Source organism: Podarcis liolepis (genome assembly GCF_965112155.1).
Source record: "Podarcis liolepis genome assembly, chromosome: 1".
In the NCBI taxonomy this organism is placed as follows: Eukaryota; Metazoa; Chordata; class Lepidosauria; order Squamata; family Lacertidae; genus Podarcis; species Podarcis liolepis.
In genome coordinates this window covers 98,135,792-98,152,520 of record NC_139554.1, presented here as the reverse complement: position 1 = coordinate 98,152,520, position 16,729 = coordinate 98,135,792, and the positions used below count along the sequence as shown (strand labels likewise).

The following is a 16,729-nucleotide window of genomic DNA, read 5'->3' as shown; positions in this document are numbered from 1 at the left end:
GAATTATTATTTTTATTGCATTGCTTGCATAAGCTTAGCAGTTTTCAGCAGATGTTCAAAAGGTGAAAGAAGGCACCTCCTGAATCTTTCTTGGAAGAGCCTTTCCCAGGACTGGGCCAAGAACACTAAAGGCTTGGTTTCAGGCCACTGTCAGATGAGCCTCACTAACCTTGGGATGACCAATGATGCTCCTGCTCCTACTACTTTAACAGTCATGGCTTTCCCCAAAGAATCATGGGAGCTGAGTCCCCCTCACAGAGCTACTATTCCTGACACCCTTGACAAACTACAGTTCTCAGGATTCTTTAAATGTATGATGTGAATGTACCAACAACCAACAAGACTACGACCGGTGATGTATTTTTGCCAGCAATTTTCTGGTGGTCTAGGTGGTAGATGTAGTTTGAAAACCGCTGTCTTAGGGAATTAGAACATTCCATACATTATTGCATCTTGCTATTTTGCTTAGATAACCAGCCGCCTGTGTTCCAAGCCCCAGCCAGCCAGCTTCTGACGTTTGCAGGAGAGAATTTTGTGTACCAACTGCTAGCAGTGGATCCCGAGGGATCAGCCGTGCTGTTCATCTTAGAAGGCGGACCTCCAGAAGCCACCCTCTCTCCTGCTGGCCTTCTCATTTGGAAAGTCAGCTCTGCCAAATCAGAGAGCTTTGAATTCACCGTGTCTGATGAATGCAATGCACAAAGCAGGCACTCGGTTCAGGTAGGAATAGGGAACCCTTCAGAAAACTGGTTTATCACACTATCCGTTGCTTCCATTATAGCTAATAATTTGTTACTGTCTTTAAAAAGCTAAGACTTCAGCTATTTTCAAGTAAGTGCATATTATCCAACATGACAGTAATGATCAATTAATCTAATAAATAACTCGGAGAACGTAAAACCCATATATACAACGAACAAGAGAGGGTACTATCGATTGCTGTCTGAAAGAACACTTTTGCCGAGCCTCTTAATGGTTCATTAATCTGCTTTAAAATTCACTGTGTGCATTTGGATCTTTGAAGAAAAGCACATAACAACATAAAAGACCAGGTTTTCGCCATAAAGGGGAGAGCATAATTCATTTGCAATGATATTTTTAGAGGTTCCCATGCTCTTATGTCGTTACTCCAGAGCCTCAGCTCCCTGGCAGCGCTTCTCTTCTGCTTTGTCTTTATTGCAAGGTGTTCCATTAATCCTTCAATAGGGTGGGCTAATGAGGAAAATGCATAGGAGGAGGAAACTTACAACCAGAAGTGTCTCGCTCACAATGGGTAATTGTTAAGGAGCCTGGAACGAGATAAGTGCAGGATAAATATTAACCCACAACACTTGATACAGAATTTACATGGTACCACACCCAGACTTACTTGGAAATGCATGAAAAATAAAGACACACCAGACCACAAGACGCACCTAGTTTTTGGAGGAGGAAAACAAGGAGAAAAAAAATCTGAATCTCAGAAGCCAGATAGCAAGAGGGATCGCTGCGCAGTGAAAGCAGCAATCCCTCTTGCTGTTCTGGCTTCTGTGATAGCTGCGCAGCCTGCATTCACTCCATAAGACGCACACACATTTCCCCTTACTTTTTAGGAGGGAAAAAGTGAGTCTTATAGAGCAAAAATACGGTAAGTCAAGGATTAGATTCATAGTCTATATAAGGCCAAATTAGATGTTATGCCAAATACACAGCTGCCACTGAAAATGGCAAGTGTGTGGCTAACTTTCCCCTTCCTCTCTGCAATGCTAACTGTGTCCTGATAGTTCATCTTTACTTAGTCCATGCCAGCAGCCAATGATGTGGCGCAGCAGTGGGGAAATGCAGGATGTTGTGGCATTAAGAGATGAGCAAGTTCTGCCAGCTATTACAAAGGTGCTGGGAGGCAATACATACCTTCAGTTTTCAATGGCTATTGCGTATTTCTCAAGTTGCATTAAGTGCCCCATAAGTGCTGCTTCTAGTAGACCTGCAACAAGAGTGGCAACAATAGAGAGGTCCTTTTCAGTAGTGGGATGCTCTCCCCAGCAAAGTTCACCAAGTACTGACCATATCTGATTCTTTCTGTTGCTTGGTGTGATTTGCTGCTGGTTGGTATTTTAATGCTGGTCATGCTGATGTTGTGTGTTTTGCTGCAGTTTATTGTAGGATTACTTTTTGAAACTCTCTCTGGTGCTTAATTTTTATGTAATTTTGTATCTGTATTGCATTTTTTGATGCAAGCCATTTTGAGATCTCTTGTGGTATAACAATAATTTGGCCCTCGGTATGTCTCAGCTACATTTCAGACAATATTGCTTTGTATTTATAATTTCATATTTGGAGCTACAAACCATGGTTACATAGAATTCTAAATGACTAGATCCTGAAATAGCTGTTTTACTAAAAGAAAGTTTTAGGAGGCTGGATACTGAACCCTTCCTTTGTAGAAAAGGTAGTTAGATGCTCCATTGCAATGCAGTGCAAGAGAAAGAAGAAACATCATCCCAGTGCTTTCCTCTTTTAGATTGCAGTGAAACCATGTGGCTGCTTAAATGGTGGAACATGTATCACCAACATCAACTTCCCTCCGGGTGTTGGTGAATATCTCTGCATATGTCCCAGTGGATTTGAACAGGAACTTTGCCAGAACAGCCGTAATGACTGCCAATCAAACCCATGTGGGATTGGCTCCTGTATCAATGGAAAAGATAGTTACATTTGTAAATGTCCAGCAGGTTGGAAAGGTAAGCAGAGCTTTGCATTTTTTTTCTGGAGTCTCCTTACTGTTTTCTGGTCAAATTTAGAGGCAGTCTATATACTACTCCTGGTATGTGGAAGTAGTATCTGGCACACTGAAGTGGTATCTGAATATCATCTTTTCCACATGGCAGGGTTAATGCATAGAACCTAAGGATGGACTAATCTGTCAATTTCAATCGCTCATTTTCCCAGTTTTAAGTTTAGTTCACTACATTGTGATTTTTTTCTTCAAAAATCTTCACAAAAATTCATCAGCATTCCTTTGGTTGGTAAACTGCCAGGTGGAATTTGGAGAGGTGCAAATGGATTTTGGTCCATATATTGTTTTGGGAAGTACAACTTAAGATAGTTTTGCATTAAATTGTGAACCAAACCAAATTTCTCTCCCACTCTTTTGAAGCAAAGAGACAGAATCGGTTATTTTCTACTTACTGACTCTGGAACACAGGCAACTGACCACCTTTCCCCACTACTGTACTTGGTTGCTTGATTGTTGCAGATTAGGTAACACGAATGATTCTGACATCTGACACTTGTGCCTGAACTGACACCTCAGGATAATCAAAACACAGGTTGAGGAACTTTGGAGTATTTCCACACTAAGGCCCTTTAGTACATCTTAGGCATTGCTTTTCTCCTATTAGCACAAAATACAAATACAAATTCAACACAGCAGCAAATATACCCCATTTATTACCTAGCAATATCGTTTTTCTGGTCAATGTCTTTCTAATATCTTTCTTCAAGTCAATCAAATTCACCAAAGTTGCTTTCAGCAAATGCTAATTGAAAGCATCTTGTTCCTCTTGTTCCTGGCTGGGAGATTATAAACAGTCTTATTTGCTCCCTGAGTAGCCACTTTGAATTACCACAATGTCAGTTTCTCTTCCCCTGGGGTGGGGGTGGGGCTTTAATTATTTATTTGATAGTCTATTCAGTCTATAAGTCAGGAGCTATTCATTACCACTCATATATTAAATTCAATCCCTTATCTTGGAGCTTAAACAGATCTCCATTTCCAAGCGGACATCTCCAGCAAGCAAAATAGTCACATTTCCAGTGAAGCCGTGATTTAAGTAATCAAGGCTTTCTAAGAATATGATCCCATGTTAATTTCTGGAGAGAATGAATTTCTCTGCAAAAGGGTTTAAGGCCAATATGTACAATGATTTAATAAAAAAGAAGGTGTGCAACAGATGATGCTAACCACCAAGCAAAAGGGGGGAACCTCAGTTCTTTAGATTGTAAGATAACAGGGGAATATAGTAATCTTTTAAGTTAGTCCTGACAGTAGCAAATACACTGTGAACAATGGGGCCCCTTCTTTCCATTTATTAATAATCCTAGGAAAAGTGATCTGCTTCAATTCCCCCCTTTTCCTTCAGGTTCATGTAAATAAAAATATTCACTGTTTTTGCCATTATTTTCCTGTAGCAAGTAGACTTGGGGAGGGGAAACCAAATAATCAAATGATTGAGTGAAATAGGAATATCTTTCACTTGTTTTAATGGCAGGTGAAAAATTATATGCAAGTGCAGCAGGAAGCCAGCTGGGAAGGTAGATGATTTCACTTCAGGGCAGGTTCCATTACAGCAATAAAAGCTTATCCTTGATGTTGTGTTTATGTCTCAATTCCCTAGAAAGCCATCAATAATCTAATGAGAAGGCAATGCTGTACTGCTCAAGTGACAAGACTGTTTCAGTGTCAGTTCTTTACAAATGATAGCAAACAGATAGTAGGAACAAAGACACGAACTCTTTAGAGAGCACCTTAAGTATCATCTCTGGAGAAGCAACTCGTGGAGAGTGCAGGAAGCATTGCTATGCATACAGAAATACAAGGGCAATCTTAATTCCTCTCTGCTGTCATTGATAAGGCAACATTAATTTTGGATGCATGCCAGGGGAACAGGTAGAGGGCTAAAGATTTTTAAAAATGAGCAAGAGCCATGGGAATGCCTGTGTAGACTGTGGGCCCAGAGTTCATTCACAGTAATTTTAAACTTTCATTCGATACCTTCCCACTGGGACATCGAAACGCATTGACAGATATTTAAAGGGTTTGGTGCTGATGCTCATTGCCACCATTTTCTGTACAGAAAGAGCACAGTGAGGAGCACAGATATCAACAAGTTAAAAAATAAGGTGGGGGGCATAATTCACAAGGGAAAGCACACCCTTTCCTGCCTTCCCTTTGCAGTGTTCTTGTGTAAAAGAGTGTGAAGATTTTCACAGCTGGGGAGAGAAATGCCCCTTTTGCCAAGTTGGGAGAGCTCTAGTCATGTGTGATTAGATGCTCCAAAAGGCTGTTGAGGGTGCACATTAGAATGGACCTTTGGAGAGATGTGGACCTGGATAGACAACACCTGCATTTGGATGCGGATTCAGTCCCAGGCTTGTCACATTGCTCTCCAATGAAACCAACATACAGAGAAACAAGGAGTGCTTCCATCAGGACTGTGGATGCTATGCATCAAATTGTCTTTCCATTGTGACTGCACTACACTGGCACACACAAATATTTTCCCGCTCAGATTGCCTCCATTTTGTTTCCACATTTACATTTTGCCTCTCACCTACCATGTTGTCTACCTTGGATTGCTAAGATGGCAAGGGCTATCAACCAGAAACAAGGGTGTTGGATTGACCAGGCTAACCCCTACCATCTATCAAAATGAAAACAGTGCGTCCTAACCCCTAAGTGTCATGGGCTGAAGAATTCTGATACATGCAAATGCCAAACCTCCCTGCATGTGTCGCAATGTAATCAGTCATCCACTCATTCATTATCAGTACCACAAGGCCTCTGCTCTTTTATGGTTTTCCTAGCACCACATGACCTGTCCATCATCTTCTTCCCATTTTCAAGAAAGTGATCCTAACATCGCCATTGCTTTTTCTCCCTCTGGAAAACCCATATCAGCAGAAACCATAATGTTTATTTCCTAATTTTTAAATGGTTTTTGGGTTCCTGAACCAATAGATTAATTATGCAATCAGAATGATTAATTTGATAACAAAGATATGGCGAAAGCCATTAATAAATAAAACTATTACAGAAACTTACAAGCAGCAGATCCCCAAAACCAAAGATATCTGAAAAAAATGGGTTCTAAAGACTATCTGTAGGAGAGGGGGTAATTAGTAATTTAAAGCATCATGTAATTTACGTATATGGGAACAAACAACCTGCCCTAAACCAACTGGTGAAGTTTACTTTATCTACTATAGCAGAAGAGCTAAACAAAGCTTCAAATATTTTGTGTAGCTAAGATTATCATTGTCACTTAATGAACCCCATGTTGATTAAAGAAAAGCACCTGGTTAACAATCTGTGCTGACCTTCCAAAACACATGATCAGATTTCCAACCACTCTCTGCAACCCATTTCTTAATAGCAGATTGAACTGCAGCAATTCACTGATTATTCTATTTAGGTCCATCTCTCTATCACACACACACACACACACACACACACACACACACACACACACACACTTCTTTGTATCAAATTTCTATCTAAATCATGGAGACAGCTCAGATTGTTTTTTCTTCCAGATGGTCAGCAAAAAAACTTTTTTGCACAGTATAATCAGCTTTGGTTAGCAAACCCAAAGGCCCAAATAGTGACCCTAGATTTCAAATTATATGATAACATTGCCGGGATAAAAGGAAAACAAGAAAAGCATGAGCCGCAATTTGAGGAAAGGGGGTTATTTATTTCCTTTGGGTAGCTAATGCTTTTCACCATAACTCTCAAGGTTCCACATTTTTGATAGCAATAAGCTGACAGTAATGAACAGTGAAGCAGCAGCAGGATGAAATGAACCAGTGGGGAGTTTGGGTGGCAAATGAATGACATATTCTTCAATGAGTTTACAGCTGAGACACCTGCCTAGTATGCATGAAAGTTTAAGCTTAGGATTAATCAGAGGCTTTTCTGTTTATTAACCTCCACTGTGTTTTTCCTGGCACAGGGCTTACTTGTCAGGAGGATACAAATGAATGTGAAGAGGAACTTTGTTTTTCTGGTGTCTCTTGCACAAACACAGTTGGATCATACAAATGTGGCAACTGCCCCAATGGGATGCAGGGTGATGGTAGAAGCTGCAAATGTGAGTATTCTTTGTTTGTTTGTTTGTTTGTTTGTATTTATTTTTATATCATTTCATGTGTCTGTGTGTATGTCTATGTGTGTGTATGTATATGATTAAGCAATATATATATAGGTATCCCATCCTGCACACATTCTGGTGCTTGTCTACAAAAACTGTTGCATGTGAAAAGGTGTAGAAATAAAAAATACTACACACACACACACAAAAACAACAACAACAACCCCAAATTCTGCATTAGAATAGGCTGGATGCTTCAAGCTTAGTAACCCATGCAACATCTGGAACATGCCGTCTTCTTTTTTGCACAGTATAATCAGCTTTGGTTAGGAAGTAAACAGGATTAAGACTGAGCCCAGATGCTTGGTTTCCTGGCCACTAGAAGATCTTCACATGGCTTCTGAGAGCCTTCCTGACTCACCACTATACATAGAACCAGCCCCTTCAAGTGGTGGATCAAGCATCAATCCCTCCTCAAGGGTTTTGTCATTTGAGGCATAATGTTTGAAGGGACCAGATTCCGTTTTTTTTAGTCAAGCAGCTCATGCATGCTTAGTTCAGAATATCTGAGAATGAACACAGGTAACCAGAGATGCTGCAAGTGTTGTGTTAGGTCTGGAAGTGCAGGGGGAGTTTTATTAAAAACTTAAATATAAAAAGTACAATCACAAAAATAGTAAGTTTTTTTAACTAATTGAAACCATATTTTAAATTGGTTAATAAAGAAGGAGGATTATTCCCATCCACATATTCTATATTTCTTGGTAGCTGCTAGGATGACTGTTTAAACACAACAGAATGAGCCAAATTCTCCATTTCTTGCCCAGCTGCATTCAAAGATCTGGGATGGAGGAACTTACTTATTGACCTCAAACTCTGACAAATGGAAAAGTCCATCTTTGAAATCCTGTTACCTAACAGGATTCCAGTTCATAATAATAGGCCTCCTCAATGTGAAATGTCGCTTATATACTAGACCAATTCTGTTTTAGTTTTCATCATTTAGCAGCTTATTTTTCAACTCAGGTCGACTGATTTATGATGACTTTTTGATATTGCAGCTCTGTATTTTTGTTTGTTAAACCATAACATATCTCTGACAATTTGGCCGACCTCAAAATTTTGATTTTCTTTTAGTGCCCTCACTCTTCAGACTTTATAAACTTGATTGGTTTAGAGGTTATGCTCACCCAAACCTTTATTTCTTTTTGTTGTAGCCTTCTCACACAAGAGATACATTTTATTTACTTAAAAATCAATAAAAATCTAGTTACAAAAATATGTCAGTGGGTGAGCGCTGTGCGTGTGTGTTTTAACCCTGACTTCAAGAAAAGCATGTGATGCTCAGAATTCCCTGAGCTGGTATTAGAGAGGGTGTTTAATGAATCATTCACTTCATTATGCATAAAATAATTTATGAACACTCCTGAGGATCTAGCCACCTGCCTTCTTGATTTTTCTGTTTGTGTATACTTGTCTATTAACCTTCAGTGTGGAGAAGAAACAAATTAAATGAACTAAAGAGGGAATGGCCAAGAGCTTCACTCTTTTGTTGATTATAAAAGAAAACAGCACTGTGGGGTGGGGGGGGGGGAGAGCGTGTGAGGATAACAATAGCTTACAACTGAGGAATCCTAGAATCAATGTACCATCTATTGTAAAGTTGATTAAATCTTTCCTTGCTTAAATTTACAATTTAGCCTGATATAAACAGCTTTCTAGTCCTTTGCTTGAGTTCAGGGCATTTTGTGGCTGCCTTGAAGTGCATCTGTGTTTTGTGTGGGTTAATTCGATTAAATGTGACTGGAGAAAGGAAGATTCAATTAAAGTCTAAGCAAAATCCTGCCCTTAGCCAAAATGTAGTTGCTTATTTGCACACAGCCAAGCTTTTTAAAAGCTTTCTTTGACATAACAGTTGTACCAAGCCTAAATAAGCAACTTCACTGAAGTAATGAAAACAGTTATTGCTTGCAAATTCCTTTTTCATGGAAGATTTTCTACTGCCTTGCCAACTTGGCTTGGAATGACATTCCAAGATATAAGAAGAGTTACTGTTCTGAGAGCTGAAACAAATCTGATTCAATAACTGGATTGCCTGGCTTTCCAAAAAACAAAAAACAAAAACCCATTGGCATGTAAAAGCAGCTGCTGAGACCTCCAAATTTGATTAGAGCAGCCGTGCTGAGGGACAGTGTTTTAATCCTCCTCGCCTTATGCAGCAGAATATCTGAAGACATGTGTGAATGGAATGAGGGTGGAAAGAGTTCCACAGCCCCAATGCTAGCCAAGGTCAGACAAGTTGGATGTTACACCACCATTGCTGCATGACAATAATGAAAGTATTGTTTTATCTCTGTTGGTGACACTAGTTAATGGAGAGACATAGCCCACTCTGGCGGATGCAAGAATATGATGCAAGAACCTGCTAGCTGTCTCCTAAAGCCCATACTTTAAAAGCCTCCCATACGTTGCATCTGAGGCACATCCATGGCTTATTACCAAGATATGGGCCATTAAGTCAGCCTTGAGGGCTTTTTTGTTATATTTTGCTTTATTCATCGCAACAGCATTCCTTCATTAGCACGTCTCATAGCGGCTCCTCTTTTGTAATCAATGCCTTATCCTCAGCTGGGTCTCCAACGCTAACGCCTATGCTCATCCTGGCACCACGCAAAGTCCCACAAATCCTCATGCCTTGGAAAAGTTTCAGCTATATGTTGTGCGCAGTAGGTGGGCTATGCTAACCTGTGCCTAAAGCGCCACCGTGAGTAATGGCTCCCCAACATTTGATGGAAAATATTCACACTTGCCTTCTCAGTGAAGCTAGCCAGTAGCTAATTGCTTTGAAACATGGCTCCAAGTGGAATATTCAGTCTCTAACTTATTGGAGGAAATTAATATTTTAAATAGTCTCCGATGGACAATTTACTTGATTTACTTCCTTGAGCACTTTAAGCAAGAGTGTCCAAAGTACAGCTCTTGAGCCAGCTGCTGCTTGGAGACGTCACAGTGTAGTTTGGCAACGATCCATTTGGTATAAATGCAGGCTAGAGCTGGAGTAAGGCCAGCATGATTTTGTTTTTAATTGGCCAAGGTAATGTGTCATTTTAGTCCCTCCAGCAAAGTCTGTTACCTTATCAAAGGTCGTTTGGGTAGCAAACTTCTCTTTGCACGCCCTCCATTAGATGTGGATGCTAAATTATATCTTGTTTTGATGAGACTCCAGATGCTGACTCATTTGACCACCTTTGTTCCCCAGTTGGCTTCTGGGATAACATCCTGGAGGGTTATCTGATTTGATGTTAAGTCTTCATTTCCATCATTAATCACAGCAAAAACTAACACAGTGCTTCTTTCACCTCTGCTCTTTTTTATTACAGTTGAGGACAGTGCTGACATGACAGAAGCTTTCATTAATGATAATCATAATCCTAAAGGTGAATGGGAAAAGAGTGAAAGTAAACAGCCAGTCATACCTCTAGAAGCGAAGACGTTGCCTGCAATTAAGTATGCTAATATTACTGATCATGGTAAGTGAAGTGTGATTAGATGAGTGTCAAAAGGTTTCTTTTCAGACTTTGTTGTGTATGTACATAGCTGTCACTGGTTGCACAAAACTAGTCTCCTAAACAGTCTTTGCATAAAAGCTTAAACATATGGATTGAAAAAGCATACAAATCACTTTTAAATAACATTAGCTCTTCAGTGTGTTGGCAGGGATATTAATTATGATTGATAAGAAGACTGGGTGACTGCCTGTGCTTCTAAAATTATGGGATCGGGCCCAATAAAGCATGGATGGGCAACCTTCCTGGTGTGACCTTCCAATAAAGACCTATCAGCATCAACCAATATGGCCAATAGGAATGGATGATGAGAGCTGGAGTCTAACAACATCTGGAGGTTGAAAGGTTCCTTATTTCTGTTTTAGGGACACAATGTTGCTGCTATGAGAGAAGGAAGTTCCCACCTTCCTGTTTTAGAACAGCAGATTCCTGTCTAGCCAAGACTGGGGGGTTTACCCTATCTACTAAGGAAATAAAAGATAAATAATATAAAGCATGCATAGAAAAGTTAATTCTGCCCAATGCACATGGGATTGTGGTTTCAAAAGTACATAAGAAGAATTGTATCTAGCCCAGCATCATTCTCCCCATTGTAGACAACAGGGTGTCTCTGGGAAGTCTACAAAGCCCTTATTATCCTCCTGCTCCTCCCCAGCAACTGGAATTCAATGGGGCACTGTTTCTGAACATGGAGGTTCCATTTAACCATTGTAACTGACAGCCATTGAAGGACCCTGTCCTTCAAAATCCTCTATAAAGTAGGGGCTGATTGATGTTTCTGTTCCTAGTTTGTGTTCTTTGGCATTTTTTTTTATATTCATGTTATTCCATTTCTGCATTGAACCAAGAATTGGGTTGTTGTTGTTTTTGTTACTCTCTTCCAAATGCAACCACTGCCACCACAACCCATTCACTGTTCATTGCAGAAACAGAATAGAATGATGATGGTGGAATTTAAACATGCAGTTTCCCCCCAAAATACCTAAATGTGCATTTTGATGACTTTAAACTGCTTCCAACTGCCATGAAAATCCAGTAGATTGTTCAATTCTGTTCTGCACATTATTCTGAAAGGTGCAGATCAGGCAACAGCAGAGTTAATAAATGACAGGAAAACTACATCGGCTAAATTGCCATGCCAAGCTACTGTTAAAGACACAGGAGCAGGGTCAATGTGGTGGTTTTTTTTTTATTTCCCTAAGTAATGTGAAATACCACTTTTTCCATACAAGCAAGTGTGAGGGGAGGCAATGTTGCACCCAGCCCTAGAGGAAATAGGTGGTGACGTTAAGGTTCCAAACCCATGTTTGCAAACTAAAATGAGATTTGGGGGATGTTTCAAGGGGAAATAGGCTTTAAGCAGGAGGGTGGAGCACTCCCTTCTCCATTGGTCCTTTCCATTTCAAAGCACCCTCTCCAACAGATGCTCTGCAAAGGAAAGAGGGCCTCTAGGGCTTCCATAGATTTGCTTGTGGTGAAATATACGTTGTTTGCGTCCTACTAATGCAGCTTCTTCGCTTACGTAATTGTTCCCCAGCACTGAAAAATTACCATTTCTATTTCACTCCTGATAAATGCCAAGCACCTTTGAATAGTAAACTTTAAAACATGTAATTAGAAGGCTAATAAATCTTGCCTTAATGAGAAACAGCTGGCTTGATATGTTGCGCCTTCAGGGTTTTCTTATGCTTGGCACACAATTTTGGGACATTCAACATTAATTATATTTTAAAAGAGTAAAAATAATGGAAAGCCTTGGCCAAAGCTCATATTAGCTCCCTGCTTAACTTTTTAATTAACTTTCCCGTTAATAGTTTAATATTGAGAAATGGCTCTTGGATACTGTTTTAGGTCATGGAGCAGTTCTGCCACCCATTACTAACTGTGCCAACAGACCTTGCTTTCCTGGAGTTGTCTGCATTGACCGTAAACCTCCTGATATTGGATATCTCTGTGGCCGATGTCCAACAGGTTTATCTGGAAATGGACGAATCTGTACAAGAGCATCAAGACCAGGTACCTGCCTTTCATTTGGGAAGTTAAATATGATGATGATGTTGATGATGATGATGATAAATAATAATAATTTTATTTATATCCCGCCCTCCCCAGCCAAAGCCGGGCTCAGAGTGGCTAACAACAGTAAAAGTAAACACAGCATTCTAAAATCAATTCATTCTAAAATTAATTCAGAATCAGATTAATGGCAACCATTAGTCTAGCATTAGTCTAAATAAGTTGGACATTGGGTGGTAGACTTTTTATATACATTGTAGCATTATATTTCAATGTTAGCATTTTACTCAATCAGTAAAAGAAAAGGAGCATCAGAATGCCAGGTCATACTATTTGTCCAACCAGCCCAGGATTTTCTACTCCAACAAAAAGAGGCTCTTGGGAACTTGATCCTTTGAACTGAAGCTGCTGGGGATTGAACCTGGAACCTTATACATGCAGTTCATGTGCTCTACCACCAAGCTACTGAGACTTCATCGCAGCAGTTGTGCTCTAAATCAAACCATCTTTTTGAAATGGGAGCTGAAAGCAACTCCCAGTTTATAGCATCCACAAGCTAGTCAACAGTTTAACACTATGATGTCATTGGTTAACTGTACCCACTTTACTTGTTGACGGTGATCAGAAGGTCGGCGGTTTGAATCCCTGCGACGGGGTGAGTTCCGTCGTGTTGGGATACTGCCAGGGAGACAAAGGCCATCATGGTTCCACGTCGCCTCCGGACGATCCATCGATCTCCCGTAGATACAGTATCAGTCAATTAGCGACACGAAGCCTCAGAAATAGCTTGCCACATTCCAGAGCTCGTGCATGCTCTATCAGCAGAGTTCGCACAACGAAAGGTGCACTCCGGAGAGCATTACAACTTTATTCAGCGTTGATCAGAACAAAGAAAAAACATGACTGCCTGCTTCGATGTCTCAGGCACAGAGAGAGAACAAAAGCAATAAACAAAAGAGAAACTTCCTGTGAACAGGAAATACGCAGTCTCTGTGACTCACAAAGCCTGCTCCCTTTTAAGGTGGAACGGAAATATCCTAACAGTTCGGTCCCTGCTCCTGCTAACTTAGCAGTTCAAAAGCATGTCAAAGTGCAAGTAGTACCTTCCTGCGGGAAGGTAACTGGCATTTCCGTGCACTGCTCTGGTTTGCCAGAAGTGGCTTAGTCATGCTGGCCACATGACTCGGAAGCTGTACGCCAGCTCCCTCGGCAAATAAAGCGAGATGAGCACCGCAACCCCAGAGTCGGCCACGACTGGACCTAATGGTCAGGGGTCCCTTTACCTTTACCTATATCAACATTACCCATTTAGAAACAGATCCTTGCATCAATGACAGGGGGTATTTGATAATAAAAGTGTTCAGACTATCTCTCGGTAGTGTGTTGCACATGGTCTAGCTCTAGTTTTCAAACACTGATTATTTTATTCATTTCTGTATTTGGGTTATGAAGAGTGCTGTGATGATAGAGAAAGAGGTGACCCCCAGGTCTTAGGGACATGGCAGAAACAAGGCACATGGCCACAAAAAAGAATTCAAGATTTTGGCTATCAACCAAACAGATTTCTTGTCTTCTTTTTTTTAATTCTCCCAATTCTTCATAGCCTCTGGAAGGACAAACAGGATAAATTATCCTTGTCTGCTAAATGGTGCCTGAAACTTCATCAAAAAGCTTGTCAACTGTTCATTTAGAATTCTGAGGAGAGTTTTATTTAATTATTTAAGTGAGAGTTCCTATTTATATTTCTTATGATATGACCCTTCTGCAAAGGTAGCACTCATCTGTTGCACAATTTTTAATATAATTTTAATTTAATACCAAATTCCTAGAGTGGCACAACTGGAAAAAATAATTTGACTGAACTGAAGTCTATGGGCTTTGGGGAGAAAGGGCTTCCATTCAATAGTCTGATGGTTTTTCAGTATAAGACTTTTCAGTTATTATGATGGAGTGCAAAACTTCAGTTAATCATTAGTTATACATGCAATTCTCTTTAAATGGGGCCTCCTGAATGGACAGTTTCCTAAATTGAGCAGACTCTAGGAGCAGACTTATTTATTTGAGCAGAAAGAAACATCAGTCATGCCATTCCTCTTTCTGTGTTGAAGAAAGGTGTAATCCTAATTGAGAAAAAAGACCACAAGTAGAACTTATAGATGGTCATTTGGATTTGCATCTCTCATCCTTGAGAGATACAGATAACCAACTTTTGAAGTAGTACAAGTGAGGATTTCCTAAATTTGTGCTAACGTAAAAAAAATGAAGTGTGAAAGTATAGGTGCAGTCTTTAGTCATTGCTTCATTGTTCTTTGTTTAGCAAAATAGATTATTATTAACATGTTCTTACTAAGCCTTTTAAAGGCTTGTCCATGTGTGAGCAAAAGCTCAAGGTTCCAGTTGTGTGGCTGCACCTCCATGTGTACAGGATAGGCTCAAGTACTTTATATAACCTGATGATTAAAGTGGATGAAATGGAAGAGTAGATAAATTAAATTTACATGCATGAAGAATTGTGATTATTTGAATAATAGTTTCGATCTGCCAAAGAACACTCTTCCAGTTCCTAAACAAAGATCTCCTCTGACTAGTAAGATTCCAAGTGACATTTAAAATATTTAAACGAAAGGAGCTTCTCGGTGGCTCACACATTTTTCTGTCTTATCAGATGGTTTTGATTCAATAGTCATGATTTAAGGATTAAGAGATAAGCATTTATTCATACAAAAATTGCAAAATTGCCCATCTTTACCAAAGTGTTTTTGTACTCATGGGGGAAGAAAAATAAGCTTTTTCTTTTCTTTTTGCAAACAGGAAATTATTTTTCAAGACAGCACCTGGGAAGAAAAAAACATTCTGATTTATTGTCACCAAGTGCTTTATTGTAACTGACTACTGCTTAGGGATAGGAGTGAAATCTAGTGCTATTTGGGAGCTCCAATTATTGCCCCTATTCCATACATCAGCTTCTGAGATGCATTTTCTTACTCTGGTAAAGAGAAAAGTAGAGCTTTTCTCTTGTTTCACTTGTAGATTTTATTGCTGAACTGTATTTTCTCTTTCAAATATGACAACAATGAAAATTGCATAAAGGCTTATGAGCTATGAGAGAGAAGCTTAGCACACTATTTGTTAGTGCTGCAAAGCAATACTTTGGGTGAAGTTACTCTCAGGTTTGCACCTGCCATTACTGAGCAGCAGCTTCTAATCAACTCAAGCCTTACAGTCGGAACTGGGATTTTCAAGGCTGTCTAGTGCAAGTCCCTATAGATGCGTGTTACGATCCCAAGACCACCCCCCAATAAATAAAGACACAGTTGACACAGAATTTAGTTTAAGGTTATTGGCATAATTTTGGCCACAACTTTATTGATTACCAATTGTGAGTGGTTTGCTTAGGCATTGGTTCCCGACTAGCTGCACCTGACCTCAGCAGGGCTGCACTGACGCCTGGACACATCAGTAGGGGAAAACATCCCGGGGGAGCTTTGGACCAGGTTCAGACTCAAGCTCACCCCAGATGCTCCCAGAGGCTCCGGCGTGGCCCAACCCCTAGAAGGGGATCAGACAAAAGCAAGGCAAGCCCCTGTATCCCTTTAACAGAATACCCTTTTGCACATTGGGGGGGGGGGGCAGGTATGACAACCTCCCTTCGACCACACCTTGAACCAATGCCTAACCACCAAACCTTACAAAGTTGTGACAATTTGCTACGCAGCAGGTGAAACCCAAGTGGCACCAGCCAATCAGCCAAATGGGAAAATTCCTACCGGGCCCCTGTCCCAAGAACAGATGACCCACGACGGCAAAGCAGGGCATAGCAAGACCCTAAATATAGGGAGGGTGGGAGAGTGATCCGATGCACAAGGCGAAAAGAGGAAGCTCAACACAACGTGCAGCGGTATATATGGGTCCCTCGGTTAATGCATGAAAAAATTCCATTGGCCAGATTTACCCCAGCCACCGAGGGACCACCAATCGGGTTCTTGTGGCTACCAATCACTTCCACCCACAACAGGAGTGAAGTTAGTCTTGATGATCTCACCGCAAAGCGTGCTTTCTGGGAGCAGGACACAATTTGCAGGGACCCCACTAGTAAAGCATGCTTAATAGAGCTTGGGTGGCCACTTGCTTTGCAATTTCTAATGAAATGGAGGTTGTGTGTTCCACTGTCAAAACAGCCCAAGGGGCCTCTGCTGCTGTCCTTCCCTGGTACTGCAGCTAGTGGCTACTTGTATTTTATCACCCAGCTGCAGGGTTGTTGGCCATGGTAGCACTCACTGCACCTGCTAGTTG

The 16,729-nt window shown here is 40.5% G+C and overlaps 1 protein-coding gene across 1 annotated transcript in view; it reads left to right on the top strand.

Annotated features, from left to right (window-relative positions):
* The window catches only part of LOC310701736 (von Willebrand factor D and EGF domain-containing protein-like), a 202,255-nt gene that overhangs the window by 119,027 nt on the left and 66,499 nt on the right, over window positions 1-16,729 (top strand). Inside the window, exons 17-21 of the mRNA XM_083493050.1 lie at window positions 470-720; window positions 2,504-2,723; window positions 6,717-6,854; window positions 10,235-10,384; window positions 12,272-12,436. Coding sequence (XP_083349176.1) covers window positions 470-720; window positions 2,504-2,723; window positions 6,717-6,854; window positions 10,235-10,384; window positions 12,272-12,436 — 924 coding nt within the window. The remainder of the gene's footprint in view (window positions 1-469; window positions 721-2,503; window positions 2,724-6,716; window positions 6,855-10,234; window positions 10,385-12,271; window positions 12,437-16,729) is intronic.